Raw genomic sequence first — 16,916 nt, 5'->3', positions numbered from 1 at the left:
CTACGTGGACTTCGTTTTTATCCTGGCTTGGGGGGCTGTTCAGTATGTTTGGGAGAGATACGGTAGTTCCACCCTGTGGTAGTGTCCAAACATACACAGAGCCATTCTGACAACCTCTACAGACACAGGAAGAGAAAGGAAGATGCAACAAACACGTGAAAAAAAGAGACTTTAGTGTGAATAATAAGAGGGTGGGGTTTTTATTTTAATGCTACAAGTATTTTTTCAAAAAAATGGTTGTCCATTCAGAGTGAGAATAAAAAAAGGAGGTAATTAAACTCACGCAGCCATCATAAGCCTAGGATTAGGCACTCTGCCAGCTAGTGGGCACCATTCTGCAATATTAACAGTGCTGGTGTGGTAAAGAGAGTGCAGGGTCACCCAGGTGCCCCCAGAGCGTCCCAGTATCTTCACCACCTCTGACCTCCCCAAACATAGCAGCAAGTGTCCAGTGGGGTCCCATTTTAGGGAACTCACACTGTCCTATAAAGTGAAGCAAAGGACAGGTACGCTGTCAAAACAAAATGATGCCATGTGGTTCAGAAGGTGGATAAAACATGAGAGATAACAGAGCATTGTGCTGAGGAAAGATAATTCACAACATGTTGACCTAATAGTGTGAAATTCATAAAAAGCTGATGGAAAATCTTCAAACACTTAAGCTTCCAAAATATCTGTGACTTATTAAAGATGATTTTTGTTTAACAAAAAGAAAAGACTAAGATCTTTTTAAGCCTTTTCCCCTGAGTGGATTCAAAGAAAATCTCATTAACTTGTTTAAGCTTGAAAAATGTTGGGAAAAAGAATGAGAGAAACTTCCAGAGTTTGTGGTCATTCCCAAAAAGACCTGAGACTACTGTTGTAGCTTTATGGAAGTACTACAGTAATTAAATGATTGGAGTACATACTGCATGTAAATATTTTTTATTTTATTTTTAAGTTGTTAGATAACTTTCTATCAGTATAGTTTATTTGTTGTTGTTAGTGATTTTTGATAAAGTGCAGTTACGGTGAATGTGAAGTGTGTGACAAACCTGGAAGAGTGACAGAATTACAGGCTGTGTGTTCTCATACGTCTCAGCTGTGGCCAGAAGGATCTTCCCACTGGTGTAACCCACTGCAAAAGGCTTGTCCTCTGTGTGCCAAGCTACGCAGTAGGGGGCTGAGTAATTGAAGAGATCAATCCAAGTCAATACTATTTTTCCCCTTTCTTTAGGAGCCTTTTATCCTAATAGTTAATCTAAAATTAGACCTTGCAAGCAGTTATTTTAGTATAAATACAAGAAAAAAGCAGCAGATATAAGTCCTACCAATCTTCTAACTGAACAAGGAAGCAAATTTGTTTATTCCGACATTGTTCATTATCTAATTTACATAAACAGCTTGGTTTTAACGAGTGTGCAGCTGTCTCCTCACCCTCTTCCCTGTAACAGTGGCTCAGCTCAGTTCTCTTCACCAGCAGGTCCAGATCTTGCACTGTGACTTGCAGCCAGCAGAGAGAGCCGTCCAGCCGCCCCACCAGCAGGCTCTCGGCAGTTCTGTCCTTGTAGGCCGCAGACTGGTCCAACAGATACAAGCTAAAGCTCTGCGCCCAGCAAAGGGCTGTGACACAAGAACTCTGAGCTTCCACGTGACAGAGAGTCCCTGAAACGTGGTAGGAAGAACGCAGAACAAGTTCTCATCAGCATGCAAATTGCACAAATTTTAACTACCAATGGTAATGTTACTAATTTACTATGCATGGTGTTTTGCTGTTAAAAACTGAAGTTGACATTTTAGGTTCCATATACGTTTCAGTATAATTAGGTACTTTTTCTTCTAAATTTTGCCACAAAGCCTGACAGGCAAGCAAATAAAAGGTGACAACGTCAATAATAATAACAACCACTGTACACCTGATATGTAATAAGACCTCTCCGCTCTACAAAGCAAAGACAAATCTAAAATTTTAACAGATGAACAAACTGACCTCTGATGTTCATGATGTTGATATGTTTGTTTTCAGGGGCAGCCAAAAAGTTTCCCCCACTGCTCCAGTACACAGGAGACATGTGCTGACATCTGGCAGCTCTTTCACTGCTCGATCTGTCCGCCTTGCTGCAAAGCACCAACAGGAGAAAATGAATGAATTTCCAACTGCACGTACAACTATGTATTACTAGTTATATCAAATACTCTGCCAGACAATCATTAATGTTTGTTACTTTCACTACAAGAACGCAGAAATGTGTTGTTTACTTTTTATAACATATTTTTTATGGTGAGCAGATACATCAGATCATTTAACAACAAGCATAACAGTAAAGCAAGTATAAAGCAATACTAAATAATGCAGATATAACCTGGCAATGCAGGAGAAGGTGGTCTGTAACTCTACGGTGTTTTGGCTGATTCTCCACAACTGCACCACCTTATCCTGAGAGCATGTTGCAAGCAAACTCTGCTCACTGTTCCAGGAACAGCTGGCAACCTGCACAAACAACAAAAAAAAGCTAAATTTGTATTATATTACTTGTGATTGAAAAGGAAAAAGTCAACCATTAAAAATGAGCCATTGGTCAAATTCTTGGCATGACGAAGAAAACTCACTTTGTTATAATGTCCTTCGAGTCTCTTAAGAGGACATTTCCGCAAATCACCAGCCAGGTCGCTATATGTTTGAGGCCGATTAAGAGTTTCTCTCCCTGCAGCAGCCAAGGCTTTCAACAGCTGCTGTGCTGCCCATTGTCGGTGCTTACTGGTAAGTCTTGCAGACAGGACGCATGCTGCTAATGCATTCGCCAGCTCCAGAGGGCCCACTCTGGCACTCAGATGAGGTGAAGGGGAAGGAGGCAAAGATGAGGAACACCTGCCTTGGTTTCCTTCATCTAGGCCAAACAGACACATTGCCAAATGATCAATGACACTTAAATTAACGACTATGCATAATGAAATGAGCCAAGTATGTCACTCTCACCATTAGTTTCTTGTTCGGCTCTGTCAGGGCTGTAACAGTGAATGCTCTTCTCAGTGAGCAGGGACACCAGACGCTGTGTGACCAGGAACGTTGGAGGCGTCTGGTCACTGGAGCCTCTCTGCTGCATAACTCCCTGAGTCGCAGTTGTTAAAGTTGTTCTCTGTGGCGGTTCAGTGATAGCTCCGATGTTCACCCCTGTAGCTGCTGTCATTAAGTCCTAAAGGTAAAATAATGGAATGACAGAATAAAATTTTAAAATGCATATCTGTTTTCCTGCACGTTCAGCATCTGAAGTGGGACACGACAGGAAAAAGTTACTCATTGCTTCAAATGCAAAGAGAACAAAGGATAATTTGTTTATATATAACGACTTACTCAGACTTTGCATCTACTGCATTTTGTTTATAATAACCGGAGGGAAAAAAATGAATTTGTTGCACCAAAAGCACCACATTTTTTGTTTTGTTTGAATGAACGAACTGTTTTGTTCCTGAGATGTTAAAGTAAGGCCTCACTGATCAGTCACCTTAAATTTACATCAGTTTATTTGCTATTTACAATATCCTGAGGAGGAAAGCAGCTAAATGCCTGTAATAGTTACTCTGGGCCCCATACAAGTACACAGTCTAAGTTACAAATGACCATTTTTTACCCAAATTTTAAACCAAAAGTCAAATGTTTTAACTGTGGTTTTAATGTACATTTTAGCTTGCACTATCAAGTTCTTACAAAAACCAAAATATCTGCATTTTGACAGAAGAAACCTAACCTGAGTACATATCTCCACCAGTTGCCTGTAAGCAGCAGGATTTTGGGACACCACGCTGCCGATGGCTGAAGTCAGAAAGCTGAGGCAGGTAGAGCTGTTGCGTTCCGTCACCAGTCCCTTCCAGCCTGACTGATTGTCCACACAGGTGTGCGCTCTGCCCCCTGCAGCTAAAGTCATCAGACGCACCAGGATACGGATATCTGCCAGCCCCAAGGACTCCAGTCCGTTAGACTGGCTGCATACTGATGCGCTGAAAAAGAAGACGGAAGAGAACGGCTTAAACCACCAGCTGGAACAAAAATAAATCAGATATTGTGGTACAAATATTCACCTTGAGGCGGTCTGAGACAGAGCTCTCATCACCATGCTGTACGCCAGCAGAATCTGCGCTGTGGACGTGACTCTCCGCAAAGCTTTCAGTCGATCATGTGAATCCCTCAAAGATACCGCCTGCTGCCCGAGGCTCAGACAAGTCTTCTGGTCAGCATGGGCACCACCTAGTGACAAAAACATGTCTGTCAAAATATGCTTTCTTCACAATTAAGTTAATGTGATTTTTTATAAACACAAAACAAACCATTTTAAATATTTACATTTTTTTGTGCATGTCATTCAGAAAACAATAATAAAAAAAATAGTTACTTCAAAAAAAAGAAATTAATAATACCTTTGGAAGCAGCTCTTGTAGGACAGGATGAGCTGTAAACTAGAGCACCAAGTGGATCGGGTTCAGTGAAGAAAATGGGATCTGGTATCAGCTTTTTTTCCGTCAGCCCCAGTGGTCTCAGTAGGACCCCAAAATCCTCCAGTCCTGTCAATTTGTCTGTGTCCTCCTGATCATGGTGGCTCATTTCCCAGTCGTCTGGGTGAGTAGAAGCATAAAATATGATATAAAATAATCTTTAAGACTCATCTGCACAAAAACTGAATAATTTTGATATGATCCTCCCTACCATCTGAAGTGTTATCAATTTGGCCAATCAAATCAGATGTCAGACCTTTGATCCTGCAACAAAACCAGGATGCAACAGTGATAAAAAAAAATTTTAAATGTGGGGGGGAAAAAAAACAGCTTAGCCGCTTGATTTTCTTTTACTTGCAGTATTTCTAACACTCTGTATATCTCCTGTACCTTTCATGTTTGGAATTTGGATCGCTCGTATTAGCAGCCAGATACTTTTCCCGGCAGGAGCTGCAGAGGAGGTAGAATGGGAAGTTGGAGCCACACTCTCCTTTGAACCAGACGTCCACGTAAGCACCGGTACTGTCGTAGCCTTTGCGAGCAGCACTCTGTCCACAGCCTGGGTGTCGCCGCTTTATGTGATTGTTAAACTGCAGGGTGAAGGTGTTGCACAGCTCACATTTCACCATCTGACTGTGTTCTTCTCCAGCCTGAAGGAAAAAGTGTGTGCCGAACATAATTTAAAAAACCTGACTATGAGCAAAGCAAGCCCTAAAATATATAAGGCCTGCAAGCTTCTTGTCAGAAGTCATTTGCTGAAGCTACAACATGTATTCATTAGGGTAATCAAATTTAGATACCTCCACAATCTGAAGTGTGTCTCTCTCCAAACTGAAGAACGAAGGGGTGAGCAGGTCCTCGTACGTTTCTTCATGGTACGGGTCGTCCATGTAGCCCAACTCTGACTCCTCCTCAGCAGAGAAGGGATGGAACTCCACCTGCTCTGGCCAATCACTGACTGATGTGTGCTGCTGGAACAGCTGAGGGAGGGGGTTGGGCGATGGCAGGTCTGATAGTTCCAAACGAGAACGTGTATTTAATGGATTATTTTCAACAAGAACTGAGTTCTTTTTGTTTGTTTTGTTCCCGTCTCTGTGTAGAGACTGACCTGCTCTTCTGAAGGAGGTCCTCTGAGTAGGTCCCGAGCGCCGCCGCCGTGCTGGGGGAGGTCTGTTTCTAGTGAGGTGGACATCCAAGAAGTTCTCCCTCTCTATCCAGTCGAGTCCTGGCAACAGGCTGTAAACAAAACAGACCATCAGCGTAATTAAAGCATCAAAAATAACTACAGTGTAGAAATGTAAAACATAAATATAACATATAAGCTGCTTCTGAAACCTTTCATTTGTTTGGCTTGTGGGGCGTTCAGGACATTGCACCGTCTCCGGTCCGTCTGGGGATGGGGTCTCAGCAGCACCCTCGGGTCTCGGTAACTCTGCTGCCTGCTGGTCATCGGTCAGGGGGTGCTCCAGCATCCAGCTGGCTAACACCTCGATGGTTTGAGAGTCCAAATCACCTGCTACATCTGGGAGGGACCACAGGGAAGAGTTCAAAGGTAAAAGATGGATCAGGAAGTGGGATGTTTTTAAATCATCACCCCCAGAGGACCGGGCTGAGATTTGTACAAAAAAAGATGATACCAAGACATAGCCTGTTTGTATCATCATAATGTGTAAGCATTTTTAAAAAAAATTAAAAATCACATATTTTCACCAATTTACATGCACTTTATTCTTATTTTGGACATGCTGTGAAATAGTAAGATTATATACTTGATTTGACAAGTCAGCTGGCTTATAAATTTGTAAAAACATGTACGACTAATTATATCGATCTAAGATATTTTCAAAATATTCAGCACAACTTATTCTTTGTTCTACAGTCGACAACTCGGAGCTGAAGTCTGAAAACTAATAAATACAAAACCTTTAATTTTTCCAAATTGTACTGGAATGTATGAACACAATGGATAGGAAATGTAAAAAAAAAATAAAGCACATGAAGCAAAAAGTGGCAACAGATACAACACATAAAGCAGTACCTGCCACCTCCATGGCCCAGTAGATATGTCTCATAGTGAATCCCATTTCTAGCAAGCGACTGGTGACAAACATTTGTGTCCGTTCTGGTGGTTAAGGAGAAAATAAAAATGTACACAAAAACCAAGAAACAAACAAAACCAAGTCCACAATTCCAGTTTGAAATGTTTGCTATTACAGAATTTAGGAGATAAATAAGATATAATATTTAATACCATTTATTGCCAATATTTATGGTTATTTTTAATAAGTCTGAAATTATTTTGAGCCTCCAATCACTTCAATTTAGCTTTTAATTCTCAATAAACAATCAAAAACAAGTTAAGTAGCCTATTACTCCTATGTTATTTTAATAAACAGAGATTTTTAATTCTGTGAATTTTCTAAAATGATTCAAAGTGACACCAACTTAATTAACGACAAAAACTGTGCCATTCAAGCATCTGATTGTACGCATGCATTTGTGTCAACAGCAGATCAAAACACATGCTGTTTTGAGTGGCAGACTTCCTGTGATTTAACATTTAAGATCATGCAGGAGTCAATTTTCATTCAGTTACTTTTCATCTACCTAATATCTTACTGTAATGCAGAACACAATTAGTTTGATTTTCAGTTTAAATTTATCGAAATTTCAGACTGAAGCCAGCATGGAGCAAAAGGTTGTTAAATGCTGAGCCTACCTAAACAAATGAAGTCACTAGCAAGGTTATTCTCTTCAAGACACTAAACAGTGTATAAATACCATTAAATCAGGATGTATTTATTATGATGGAAGATTTTTTATTTTAGTTTCCTTAAGTCCTTGTGTGTTTCTGGCATGCCCTCCACCTTTCTTATTAAAACTTCTGGCCTTGCTCTTACCCAGGCTGCTTCTGGCCTGTGTGCTGCTCGGACCCGGTTCCATGAAGCTAGTCTGCTGTTCTGTGAAGGCATCGCAAGAAGCAGAGCTGGCAAAGCTGAAGCAAGGGTGCAACACTGGGGGAGCGCTAACCAGGCCCGTAAGTGTAGGGAACCGAGTTAGCACCATGTGCCTAAAGGAGGTGGAGATAAAGTTGTATAAAGTAATAACACAATGAAAGCGGGACCATTCAACATTGTTGTGTTTTTATTCTCATAAAACGTGAGATACTGAATAGTCAGATGTTCAATTTTGATCTGATTTATTGCTTAAAATTTCCAAAATTCCAAGCAGGTATCTCTATAAGTTAAATCAATTTTGGTGCGGAGATATCATCTATAAAGTTTATTCTTGTTCTGAGCCTGTTCATATTCAACAGGTATGATTAAAAAAATTAAATGTAACAAGCAAGTGAAGCTACGTTCCTGGTCACACAGGGATTAAACCTCCTCCCTTGAAGGCATCTGTCCATGTCAATTTTATGACAAAAAGAGAAAAGACACTAACTGACATTAAAGTCAGATGGCTGGGTTAGAAATACAAGCAGATGGCTGCAGCCCAAGTTAAAGACAGAGTTAAACCTTTTTCACTCTGTTTTGATATACAGTGATTCCTAACTCACCCATTCCCTGGACTTCAGAATTGCCACTGCTGCCAATAGATTTAGATCTGTAGCAATCAGTAACAGTGATAACTAAGTGATGCTTTTGTGGCCATTCAATATGTTTCTCAAAATGCACTGGACCACCATTATGGTCTAAAATCCTCAAACATTAAATCATATCAAAATAATTTACAGTCTTCATTGTATACTCACTGTAGGAGGCTGATGGGAAGAAAGGGGTTAAAATTCTCAAGACCATCCGCCTGCAGGTTTGTTGGCAGAGAGGATGCCAAGTCGGTGTTAGAGGACGAGGCAGAGACTCTGTTCGATTGGCCAAAGATGGCAGTGCCTTCTGATCCTGCACTGTACAAGGACACTGAGCTGGAGGACTTGGAAATGGACTGAGAGGACAAGTGACGGCCTGATTCTGCAAAGCAAAGTGGATTGATGCATCTTAGAGCAGTCTTGGTGACTCTGTAGTTAAAAAGCAAATTCTGAGTCTAGAAACAAAACATTTAAATTCTGCATGTCAACTTCTTTTAGTAATGTTTAATAAATAAATACTTACATATTTGCAGCTTAAAAAGTCCAACTTTCTCTTTGCAACATGGAGACTAAACTAAAATAAAGTGTTTATAGAATATTAAACAATCTTGTTACCTTTTTGCTCTTTGTCCACCTGCAGTCTCTTCAGGGCTCCCTTGTATATCATGACTTGAGCTCTCTCCAAGTCAGGAAGAGTCACAGTTTGTTTGATGGGACAGGGTCTCACTGCCCATTTCACCATGCTCTGCACCACATACTGCAGCACTGACCGCAGCTCAGCATTTTCATCCCATTGCTTTCCATTGTTCTTTACCTGGTCAGGAGTGGGGCTGGAAAGGGGATTCGCTGACGGGACTGGAGGATCATGTTTAGGCACTAAAAGCAAATCGGAAAGCTTCTCACAGGTAAAAATGACAGTCAGAGTTTTCAAACCTCCAGTAAGAAGATACGAGACCCTAACTGCTCTCATTTCAAGTGCAAGGGCATCTATTTTGGAGGTCTGGGATGTTTGGGGAGGGTGCAACTCCTGAGAGTCAGCTGTTTTTGAGGCGTTGTGGGGTGATGGAGCCGATGGAAACTGGTCCGTCTCAACTTTCTGATCCTTCACCTTCTTTCTTTCATCTTCAGACAGCCACCTTCCATCATCTGCTACAGCTTCATCCAGGCAGCACTGTTTCTCATCCTCTTTCAGAATCTCTTCAGAGTATTTTCTTCTGGGAGGTGGGTGAGCCCCCACCCAGCCCTCCTCCTCCAGCAGCCCCATCAAATAAATCAGATCTAACAGCACCGCTGGCTTGAGGCCTCCGAGGCGGGTGACATCACAGCAGGAAGTGTCCCAGGGCTCCAGTGAGACGATCGGCGTGTCGCTGGGTGACCAAGAATTCATGGAGCTTAGTTATTGGGAATGATGGGAAGAACCCACAGATACAGCATGGAGTGACATCGGGGGAGAATTCAACGAGGGTTTATGGATTCGAGAATGAAGAGGAAGAAGCAAGAAGAAAGCAAGATCAGGAGGGTGAATGATGAAAATAAAGCAAAATGTTAGAAAAAAAAAAAAATCACAGAAAAAATTAAAAACATTAACAGAAACGAATTAGAGTAATTCCATGCTGAAAAGACCGAGATGAGAAAATTTGAAATATAGAATAGTTTGATGGGGGTTAATGAGAATAGTAATTTAAGAAACAAATGCAAGGACATTTGAAATTAGGAGTAGATGTATGTAAGTTTATGATACCTGACAGAGAGATCCGGCTCCTCCCACTGAAGCTTGGCCAAAGAGCTTCCTTCCTTCAGGACCCCGAGCAGAATGGCCCGACGCCCACTGGGCTTGTGCCGGCACACACCTCCGGCACGGAGACCACTGTCAACTCCTCCGATGAGAGCCAGGACCGGCCACACTTCAGTGCAGAGAACAGCCAGCTTAGCATCTGACAGGGACTGACAGTGAGCCAGCAGCTCCCTGGTTTCTTCCCCGGACATCTCCTTGTCTTTGTCTTCCTTCTCAGCGTGTGGAGGACCAAGGCCTGCAGGTGGATTTAAAAGTGAAAACCAAAGAAAAATATTAATTTATCTATTTAAAAAGACTAGGATCTTAAGAATGTGTTTTCTAAATATTACTAGTTATCTGTTTTATTTTCAAATGACACATCAGGACTCAGTATACTACATCTAAATAAGGTGTAATATTTAGACCTTAGTCACCGTCTGTTTCCTCCATCTGTTTTTTGTGCCAGCTGTTTATATTCTGAAGCTTAATTTTCACAGGGAATTACGAGACAAAATTCATTCTAATTTAGGTTTAATTATTAATATTCCTGTACAGTATATAAACAACTCAACAAACTCTGTTTGAAACTATTAATTTTTAATTTTTTTCAGCTTTTCTGGAGCCAGAAGACATGCTTATGCAAGAGGATTGAGCTTAAGAGGGATAGTTAAAAGCTTACTTGACAAAAGTGCTTTTTTTTTTTTACAAGATTCATCTATTAAACTAATTTCAGAAGAATCATCACCACACTAATTAGAGGGAGTGAATCTAACTGATCATTCAAACTCGGGTTTTGAAAGCAGAAATGTTTCAGAACTACCCCCTTGTGGCTATTGGTGGTATTGCACTCAAAGGCACATCAGCATAGACTTTAGGTTTGACAGCAGATGGCTTCTTTTAGTGGAGCGTTTGACATTAGGCTGAGAAGAACCACTGACCAATTATCTCCATCACAGAGTGAAACAAGACAGACAACCATTCACATCAAGTTCCTTGCTGAAGTCAAGGCAGATTTAAGAAATTTCAGGAAGTCAATGTTACAGACAGTTAGACAATTATCTAGGGAGTCTATAAATAAAAAAAAACTTTTTCAAAATAATAAATTTGTATTTAAATGTCACACTTTCACTGACATTTTGCTTTCTGTTGCAATTTTTCTTATCGCTGTCTGAGTATACTACCTTTATCTAGTGGTACAAAGTACTGAATATTTACTTGTTCAAATAAGTTGGGGAAAAAAATCAGCAATGTCCATAGAGTATAATTTAACAGTTTCATATGATTGTACTTTTGCCCGTGAAGCTGGATAAGCTTAAAACAGACAAAAGTGCCAATCTGACCAGGTAAATATCAGATTTAAGCCACACTTGATCAGGTAAATCTGGTAAGATATAGTTGATGCATTTTTCTTTCTGCCTTGTTTCTCTTTTGTATCTTAATCCTAGAATATTAATGATGACTAGCAAAAAAATCATTGCAAGAATAAATAAATATTTTAAAACTAGTCATTTGTTTAAAAACTTTTAAAACAATAGGTTAAACATGTCACAGTGACAAATGTCTGTGTCTTTGACCTGAGTCCTTAAGGCTTCCCGAATCATCTCCTCTCAGCAGAACACCAAGGAGCTCCAGGTGGGAAAGGATGTGCTGGTTAATATGTGAGGACCAGTTTTCACACTGATGGAGCCTCCGCAGGAGCTGCACTGTTGACTCCAGCAGCACAGTGGTCTGAGGGCTGCAGAGAGGCTCCCCAGGAAGGAGATTACTGGGCATGCCCCTCATTTGCAGGTCACGCAGTGCCACCTGTAAAAGACATCGCTGTTGGTAATCTTTCCACACAATCATTATGAACTTGTTTCACTGTAAACAGTGCCGTAATTAAGTCAGGGTGTGTGTGCAAAGCTTGCGAGCACAAATGTTATTACTAAAAGGGATGTTACGGTTTTCCCATGACACATTATTTGAGTTTGAAAACATATATGTTTATTTGCAGAGGATATAAAGCACCTTCTCTCCAGGATTGCTGCTATAGAATAACACACATGGGTACAATTCAGAGGCAACCACACCTTCAAATGCCAACTTTGGCTCCTAAAAAGAAAAAAAATTAAGAACAATATTTAAATTGTTTGAAAACACCAGTTAATTTGAGGAAAGCCACAATCATTGCCTAAATATCTGGTCAAACCTTGTCATTTTTAGCAAATGATATGGTGTGAGCCTCCATGTCCAGGATGCAGGTGATGGTGTCACCCTGGGTGAAGGAGGGAAGTGTACGGACCAGTTCCCCTCCATGGTACAGGTTGCCACTGTAAGCTCGATACAGCCACATGTCAGTGGTGGTGTGGTGGTTGTGATCTCTGACAGGCCAGCGAGAAACGCCGATACACGTGCCCTCATTGCCTCTGTTCTCTTTGGTAATGTAGAACTGCAGAGACGGGTTCAATGAGTCGAATCAATGAAGAATTTCTCAGAACTGACCTGCTCAGACACAGGAAATCATTGTACCTTCCATGTAAAACAGCCAGAGGTGATGGCTGTGGTTGCCAGGCCATAACCTTTCCCACCCGATCCATGTGAGAGGATGTTCCCACTCTCCAGAAAACAGCACATTAGCTTGTTTGGATCAAAGGAAAAATCTCCAATTGGGATACATTCGTCATACCCACCAGGACTCTGCAGAGGAAGGTGAAGTGCTGCATATTATTGACAAAAATGTGCATAGAAATAAATCGCATGTGAAACTATACAAACACAATACGATTATTTACTTTTATAATTTTGATTATCTACACAAAAATAATACAAAAGACATGCATATGCTAATTTAAAGTACACAGAATAAATAATGCAATAGATTGCATTATTATAATACCAGTGTATTCTCACCGTTTCTTTTTCTGTCTCCTCATAGTTTCTCTCAGCAAGTGGTTCCTCCCACATGTAAACAGACAAGAGCTGGAAGAGTTGTTTAACAATCTACAAGAAAAATGGAAAGAAAACACCAACTCTTTACTTTCACATAAATATACAAATTCTGTCTTACAAATAATTCATGCCACATCATGATTTTATTGACAATGGTATTTTTGAGGGACTTCACTTGCTTTTTACATTAAATATATTTTTTAAATCATACCCGTTGAATATGAACAGGCTCAGAGCAAGCAGGTAATACTCTTTCTAAAACATGGAAAGCCAAAAGCTTTGTGCGGAGATTCTGGAAGCATGGAGATCCTAAAACAGACAAAAACAGAGATATGTGGTATGAGCTGAACAGAAAAGTGTTCTTCATTTTAACCAATATCACTGATGATGATTATCTTTGCTTTATTTAACTATTTTACCTGAAGAGCACTTGTGTGAAATAATGGCCATGAGTGGTTCAACCCATTTGACAAAGGTAGAAAGTCTTTTCATCACTCTCAAAGACAATACTCTCCTCAGAAACACTAAAAAATCTGAAAGCTGGGATTCAATCACTTGACTGCTTTCTGCTCCTGAAAAAAAAAATGAAAACAAAAAAAAAATGACTCAAAATTAGTTATTTTATTCATGCTTTAAAACTATTAGTTCTGTTGTGGTCTTTAGTTACTTAAATGTACAAAAACAAATTCAATGAATCTAACTTTGCCACACCAAGGTTTGTGCTCCTGCTGTTGGCGTCCAGATCTGCTTTCTCAGCAGCTAATCGCTCTGCTGTCTGGTGTTGGTGGAACTTCTGTAGGATGTTTTGAAGATGCTCACACATCACCTCCATCAGTTCATGGGATACATCCAAAGGCAGGAAATCCTCACAGGAGCTGGGATTAGTTGTAAATGCACCAGAAGAGACAGAGTTAAAAATCAAACATTTGACAGTAGTTTGCTCATAAGTGCTTTTTCTGTGATTCTCACCTTGCAGCTACAGTCAGTATCTGAAGCAGACGGGTACAGGCTAGTCTGACCGCCCCACTGAGTACCATTGATCCAGAAGACGAGGCTGCAAACCAGCCCTGGTTCATCAGAGCGCAGCTGTTGTTGGTCAGCATGGAGAGGATTTCCAGGATGCCACATTTGATGATCAGCACCAGATCCACGGGTTGATAACAGAAGTTCAGTGCAAACATTGTAGCTAAGAGAAGATGCTGACAAGAGCCTGAGGATGACAGAGACAATGTTCTAATGAAGACAGAAAACACTAAAAAGGTTTTAAATGATTATCCCAACAGCATAAATATTTATTGGGAGTGTCACCACAGTGCTTATTCTGAGGAAGCCAGGCTTGTATTTTATAAAGTTTAAGTTTTTTATTGCCTTTTCTGCTATATCTTTAAACTACTGCAAATAATGTGTTTCTTTCAGCCGGACTGATAGTAAAAAGAATATTAAAACAGAACAATTCAGAGTGAATACAGTGCTAAATGCATAAAATCAACCACCTTTTAAAATACAACAGTCAAAGACATAAAAATTACTCTAACTAGGAAGAGATAACTGCATAATTAATGTCTGAGTTAAAATATTCAAAATTGGTAGTATTAAACAAAAGTAGTTAAACATGAGTAGATGTGGCAGCTGACTACTTAATCACACTGTTCACTGAGTGACAGAGTGACTACCATGACAGCTGTCAAAGAGCGAGACAAACAAATCACAGAGGAACAAGGGAGGCATTCTTCAATTTATAATAGCAGCTTAATTACCCCTCCTGTTTTTATAAAGACGTAAAACATAGTAGTGAATACCTGGAAGTTCTTTTTCCAACTGGACTCTGAGTTTGAGGACTTGCACCACTTGCTGGTAAAAAGTATGGGCTGCAGATTGTAGCTCTCTTTTTGTCTTCATTGAAGCTGCATTAGTGCCAAACTGGATTTAAACATAAAAAATTTAAAAGAAAAGTAAACAGTTTTGAAGAAAATAAAGTTGCATGGAAGATGTAGAGAATTTAGTCTCTATTATGATAGGATTAAATATGGATTCCTTCTAACTGATCCTTATAAATCCTAAACAAACACAGAGATTGTGGCTGTGTGCTTATCGGGTGTACCATGTAATGCTGAGTCTCATAATTTGCTCCAGAGTTGGAACCGATGATTTGTGTTCCCAGGGTGAAGCACCCAGAGAGGAACTGGAGCTCCGCGGACTGCAACAGAGCTGGAAACTGAGGGGACACTGAGGACCGGCTGCTCTTCTCCTCCATCTTAGACAGGAAGGCTGACATTTGACACAAGGCCTCCAGACGCATCTGAGTAAAATAAAATAAAAAGTTTGCTAGTTTAGTTGAGAGCCACAGTCTGAACACTGAATTTGGTTTATATTAGTTGTTTAAGTTTTGCAATGTGCATGGACTGTGTGGGTGTGTGAAAGCACAAATTATATTTACTGAATGTAGATGCAGCAACAAAATGGAAACAGGCCGGCTGAAGTTAGTAAATGTGCATTTGTTTTGTCACAAACAAAACAATTATCTGACTGACCTCGGCCCGTTGTTGTTGTTGCAGTACAGCTAAAGTAATGGCCTTTGGATCTGCCTGACTGCAGCTTTGTCCACCAGTCAGAGTTGGAGAAGAAGAGAAGTGGATCAAGCTTCCACAGACAAACTGAAACACCTGGTTAAGAATAGGCAACGTGTTGTCGCCGCAGTAGGACATGGTGGCAGCAGGACTGATGCACTGCCGTAAGCGATCCCAAGCATCTTTCATTATTCCCAAGGAACACAGAGGTAAGCCTGGAGCATACAGACCAAGAGAAAAGCTTTGTTTTGATTGCTCTTAAAGTCATTCAATTTGATTTATGTAGAACCATGAATAAGCACAAGATATAATATATATATATACACATATATACACACACGCATAGTTGCGAATACAGTTGGGAAATAAAAAGAAGAGCATTATTTAAAAGGTTTATTTGTCCAATAGTCATGCTTTTTGTGGATATTAAATAGACTTGATGGGAAACAAACTGGGCTCATTCTGATTTTCCTATCAATTTAAAAAGAAAGTCATTTAACAGGCCTGTCAGTTCAGAATTTCTCTTGCTCATACTCTTTTCTATTGTCTAAAAAGTACATAAATATGGTTTAGTTGACAGTAATTTCAGTAACTAAACTTTAAGTCATGACATTCTGAGAATATACTTTCCCTAAAATATTCACTTACCCATTTTATTTTTGGAAGATCCTAAGCAGTTTTTGGACTGGTCAAGCTAAAAACAAACAAAAAAAATAGAATGTCATTACTAATTAGGAGCTGTAAGGTGACATTTTCTTACAACACAAGACTTACCTGTTTTCGTCCATTAACAGCTACTGTAAAAGACTCTGTTGTTGATGTCCTGAAAGAGGATGATGCAGATACTTAGTGGTAACAGAAAACACTGAAAAGAGCAAACCAAACCCAGGCTGCACAACACAAACTCTACCTTGCTACACTTTTCACAGCCTGATTATTGTCTCCTTCACTGGGTTCTACCCAAGCAGACCTGACCCCCAGCAGTAGGAAGATGCATCGAGATATTACAAGATGGCAGGCGGCGGGAAAAGACAAGCCCTCCTCCGATTCCCCGTAGTTCTCCCATTGGTGTTTAGGATCTGGTTGTCTCTCTGGGCTAACAGGGCTCTCCATACTGCTGGGGAGGGTGGAAGTGCCAAAAGACTCGTAGACCGTCACATTCTGCTGCACTTGCATGGCTTCCCGGGTGGCCATGAATGACTCTAGGACTTCTGCAGAGTCAGAAAAATAAAATCCCAAAATGCTGATGTGTTTTAAACAATGTGGGCATGTGAATATATTTTTGTCCAAAGAAAAACAAGCAGTAAACTTTAACAATTCCAGTGCAGAAATCGATTTCTAACCTGACAGGTATATACGACTGCTGTTAAATCTGTCCTCCTCTGTGGGTTCCTCCTGGTTGTGATTTGCAGTAGGAAGTGGGGGCACCTGCACCTCCCGGTTACACTGACCTCCCGATTGCTGCTCATGATCCTTTCCCACCTGCTCTGCTGATGTGCTTGGCTCCTGGACGTCTATTTCAGGACTTTGGGGAGACTGAGAGTTCTGCAATTTTAAGAAATATCATAACCATACCTTTGTTGTTTTTTTTTGC

At 40.4% G+C, this 16,916-nt stretch overlaps 1 protein-coding gene across 7 annotated transcripts in view; it reads right to left on the bottom strand.

The window, feature by feature from the left end:
• The window catches only part of LOC108230994 (probable E3 ubiquitin-protein ligase HERC1), a 45,337-nt gene that overhangs the window by 8,792 nt on the left and 19,629 nt on the right, over nucleotides 1-16,916 (bottom strand). For 4 of the 7 annotated variants that reach the window (XM_017407695.3, XM_017407696.3, XM_037979383.1 and 1 more), the window contains exons 23-59: nucleotides 16,666-16,867; nucleotides 16,233-16,533; nucleotides 16,097-16,145; nucleotides 15,971-16,016; nucleotides 15,287-15,537; nucleotides 14,857-15,054; nucleotides 14,555-14,675; nucleotides 13,725-13,965; nucleotides 13,467-13,630; nucleotides 13,175-13,327; nucleotides 12,967-13,064; nucleotides 12,717-12,806; nucleotides 12,336-12,503; nucleotides 12,016-12,255; nucleotides 11,835-11,918; nucleotides 11,402-11,630; nucleotides 9,795-10,083; nucleotides 8,669-9,444; nucleotides 8,222-8,435; nucleotides 7,368-7,537; nucleotides 6,506-6,589; nucleotides 5,803-5,989; nucleotides 5,576-5,703; nucleotides 5,268-5,476; nucleotides 4,858-5,117; nucleotides 4,679-4,731; nucleotides 4,393-4,587; nucleotides 4,057-4,222; nucleotides 3,726-3,975; nucleotides 2,957-3,173; nucleotides 2,590-2,867; nucleotides 2,343-2,470; nucleotides 1,970-2,097; nucleotides 1,417-1,644; nucleotides 1,035-1,162; nucleotides 284-483; nucleotides 5-116 (exon numbers count right to left, since the gene is read on the bottom strand). In XM_017407695.3, the coding sequence (XP_017263184.1) occupies nucleotides 5-116; nucleotides 284-483; nucleotides 1,035-1,162; nucleotides 1,417-1,644; nucleotides 1,970-2,097; nucleotides 2,343-2,470; nucleotides 2,590-2,867; nucleotides 2,957-3,173; nucleotides 3,726-3,975; nucleotides 4,057-4,222; nucleotides 4,393-4,587; nucleotides 4,679-4,731; nucleotides 4,858-5,117; nucleotides 5,268-5,476; nucleotides 5,576-5,703; nucleotides 5,803-5,989; nucleotides 6,506-6,589; nucleotides 7,368-7,537; nucleotides 8,222-8,435; nucleotides 8,669-9,444; nucleotides 9,795-10,083; nucleotides 11,402-11,630; nucleotides 11,835-11,918; nucleotides 12,016-12,255; nucleotides 12,336-12,503; nucleotides 12,717-12,806; nucleotides 12,967-13,064; nucleotides 13,175-13,327; nucleotides 13,467-13,630; nucleotides 13,725-13,965; nucleotides 14,555-14,675; nucleotides 14,857-15,054; nucleotides 15,287-15,537; nucleotides 15,971-16,016; nucleotides 16,097-16,145; nucleotides 16,233-16,533; nucleotides 16,666-16,867 (7,035 nt within the window). Of the gene's footprint in view, nucleotides 1-4; nucleotides 117-283; nucleotides 484-1,034; nucleotides 1,163-1,416; nucleotides 1,645-1,969; nucleotides 2,098-2,342; nucleotides 2,471-2,589; nucleotides 2,868-2,956; nucleotides 3,174-3,725; nucleotides 3,976-4,056; nucleotides 4,223-4,392; nucleotides 4,588-4,678; nucleotides 4,732-4,857; nucleotides 5,118-5,267; nucleotides 5,477-5,575; nucleotides 5,704-5,802; nucleotides 5,990-6,505; nucleotides 6,590-7,367; nucleotides 7,538-8,026; nucleotides 8,074-8,221; nucleotides 8,436-8,668; nucleotides 9,445-9,794; nucleotides 10,084-11,401; nucleotides 11,631-11,834; nucleotides 11,919-12,015; nucleotides 12,256-12,335; nucleotides 12,504-12,716; nucleotides 12,807-12,966; nucleotides 13,065-13,174; nucleotides 13,328-13,466; nucleotides 13,631-13,724; nucleotides 13,966-14,554; nucleotides 14,676-14,856; nucleotides 15,055-15,286; nucleotides 15,538-15,970; nucleotides 16,017-16,096; nucleotides 16,146-16,232; nucleotides 16,534-16,665; nucleotides 16,868-16,916 lie in introns of all 7 variants that reach the window. The other 3 variants (XM_017407699.3, XM_017407697.3, XM_017407698.3) reach the window with 3 other exon arrangements.

The sequence above is a fragment of the Kryptolebias marmoratus genome, linkage group LG14 (assembly GCF_001649575.2).
Source record: "Kryptolebias marmoratus isolate JLee-2015 linkage group LG14, ASM164957v2, whole genome shotgun sequence".
Classification (NCBI taxonomy): Eukaryota; Metazoa; Chordata; class Actinopteri; order Cyprinodontiformes; family Rivulidae; genus Kryptolebias; species Kryptolebias marmoratus.
This window is presented reverse-complemented; position numbering and strand designations above follow the sequence as displayed.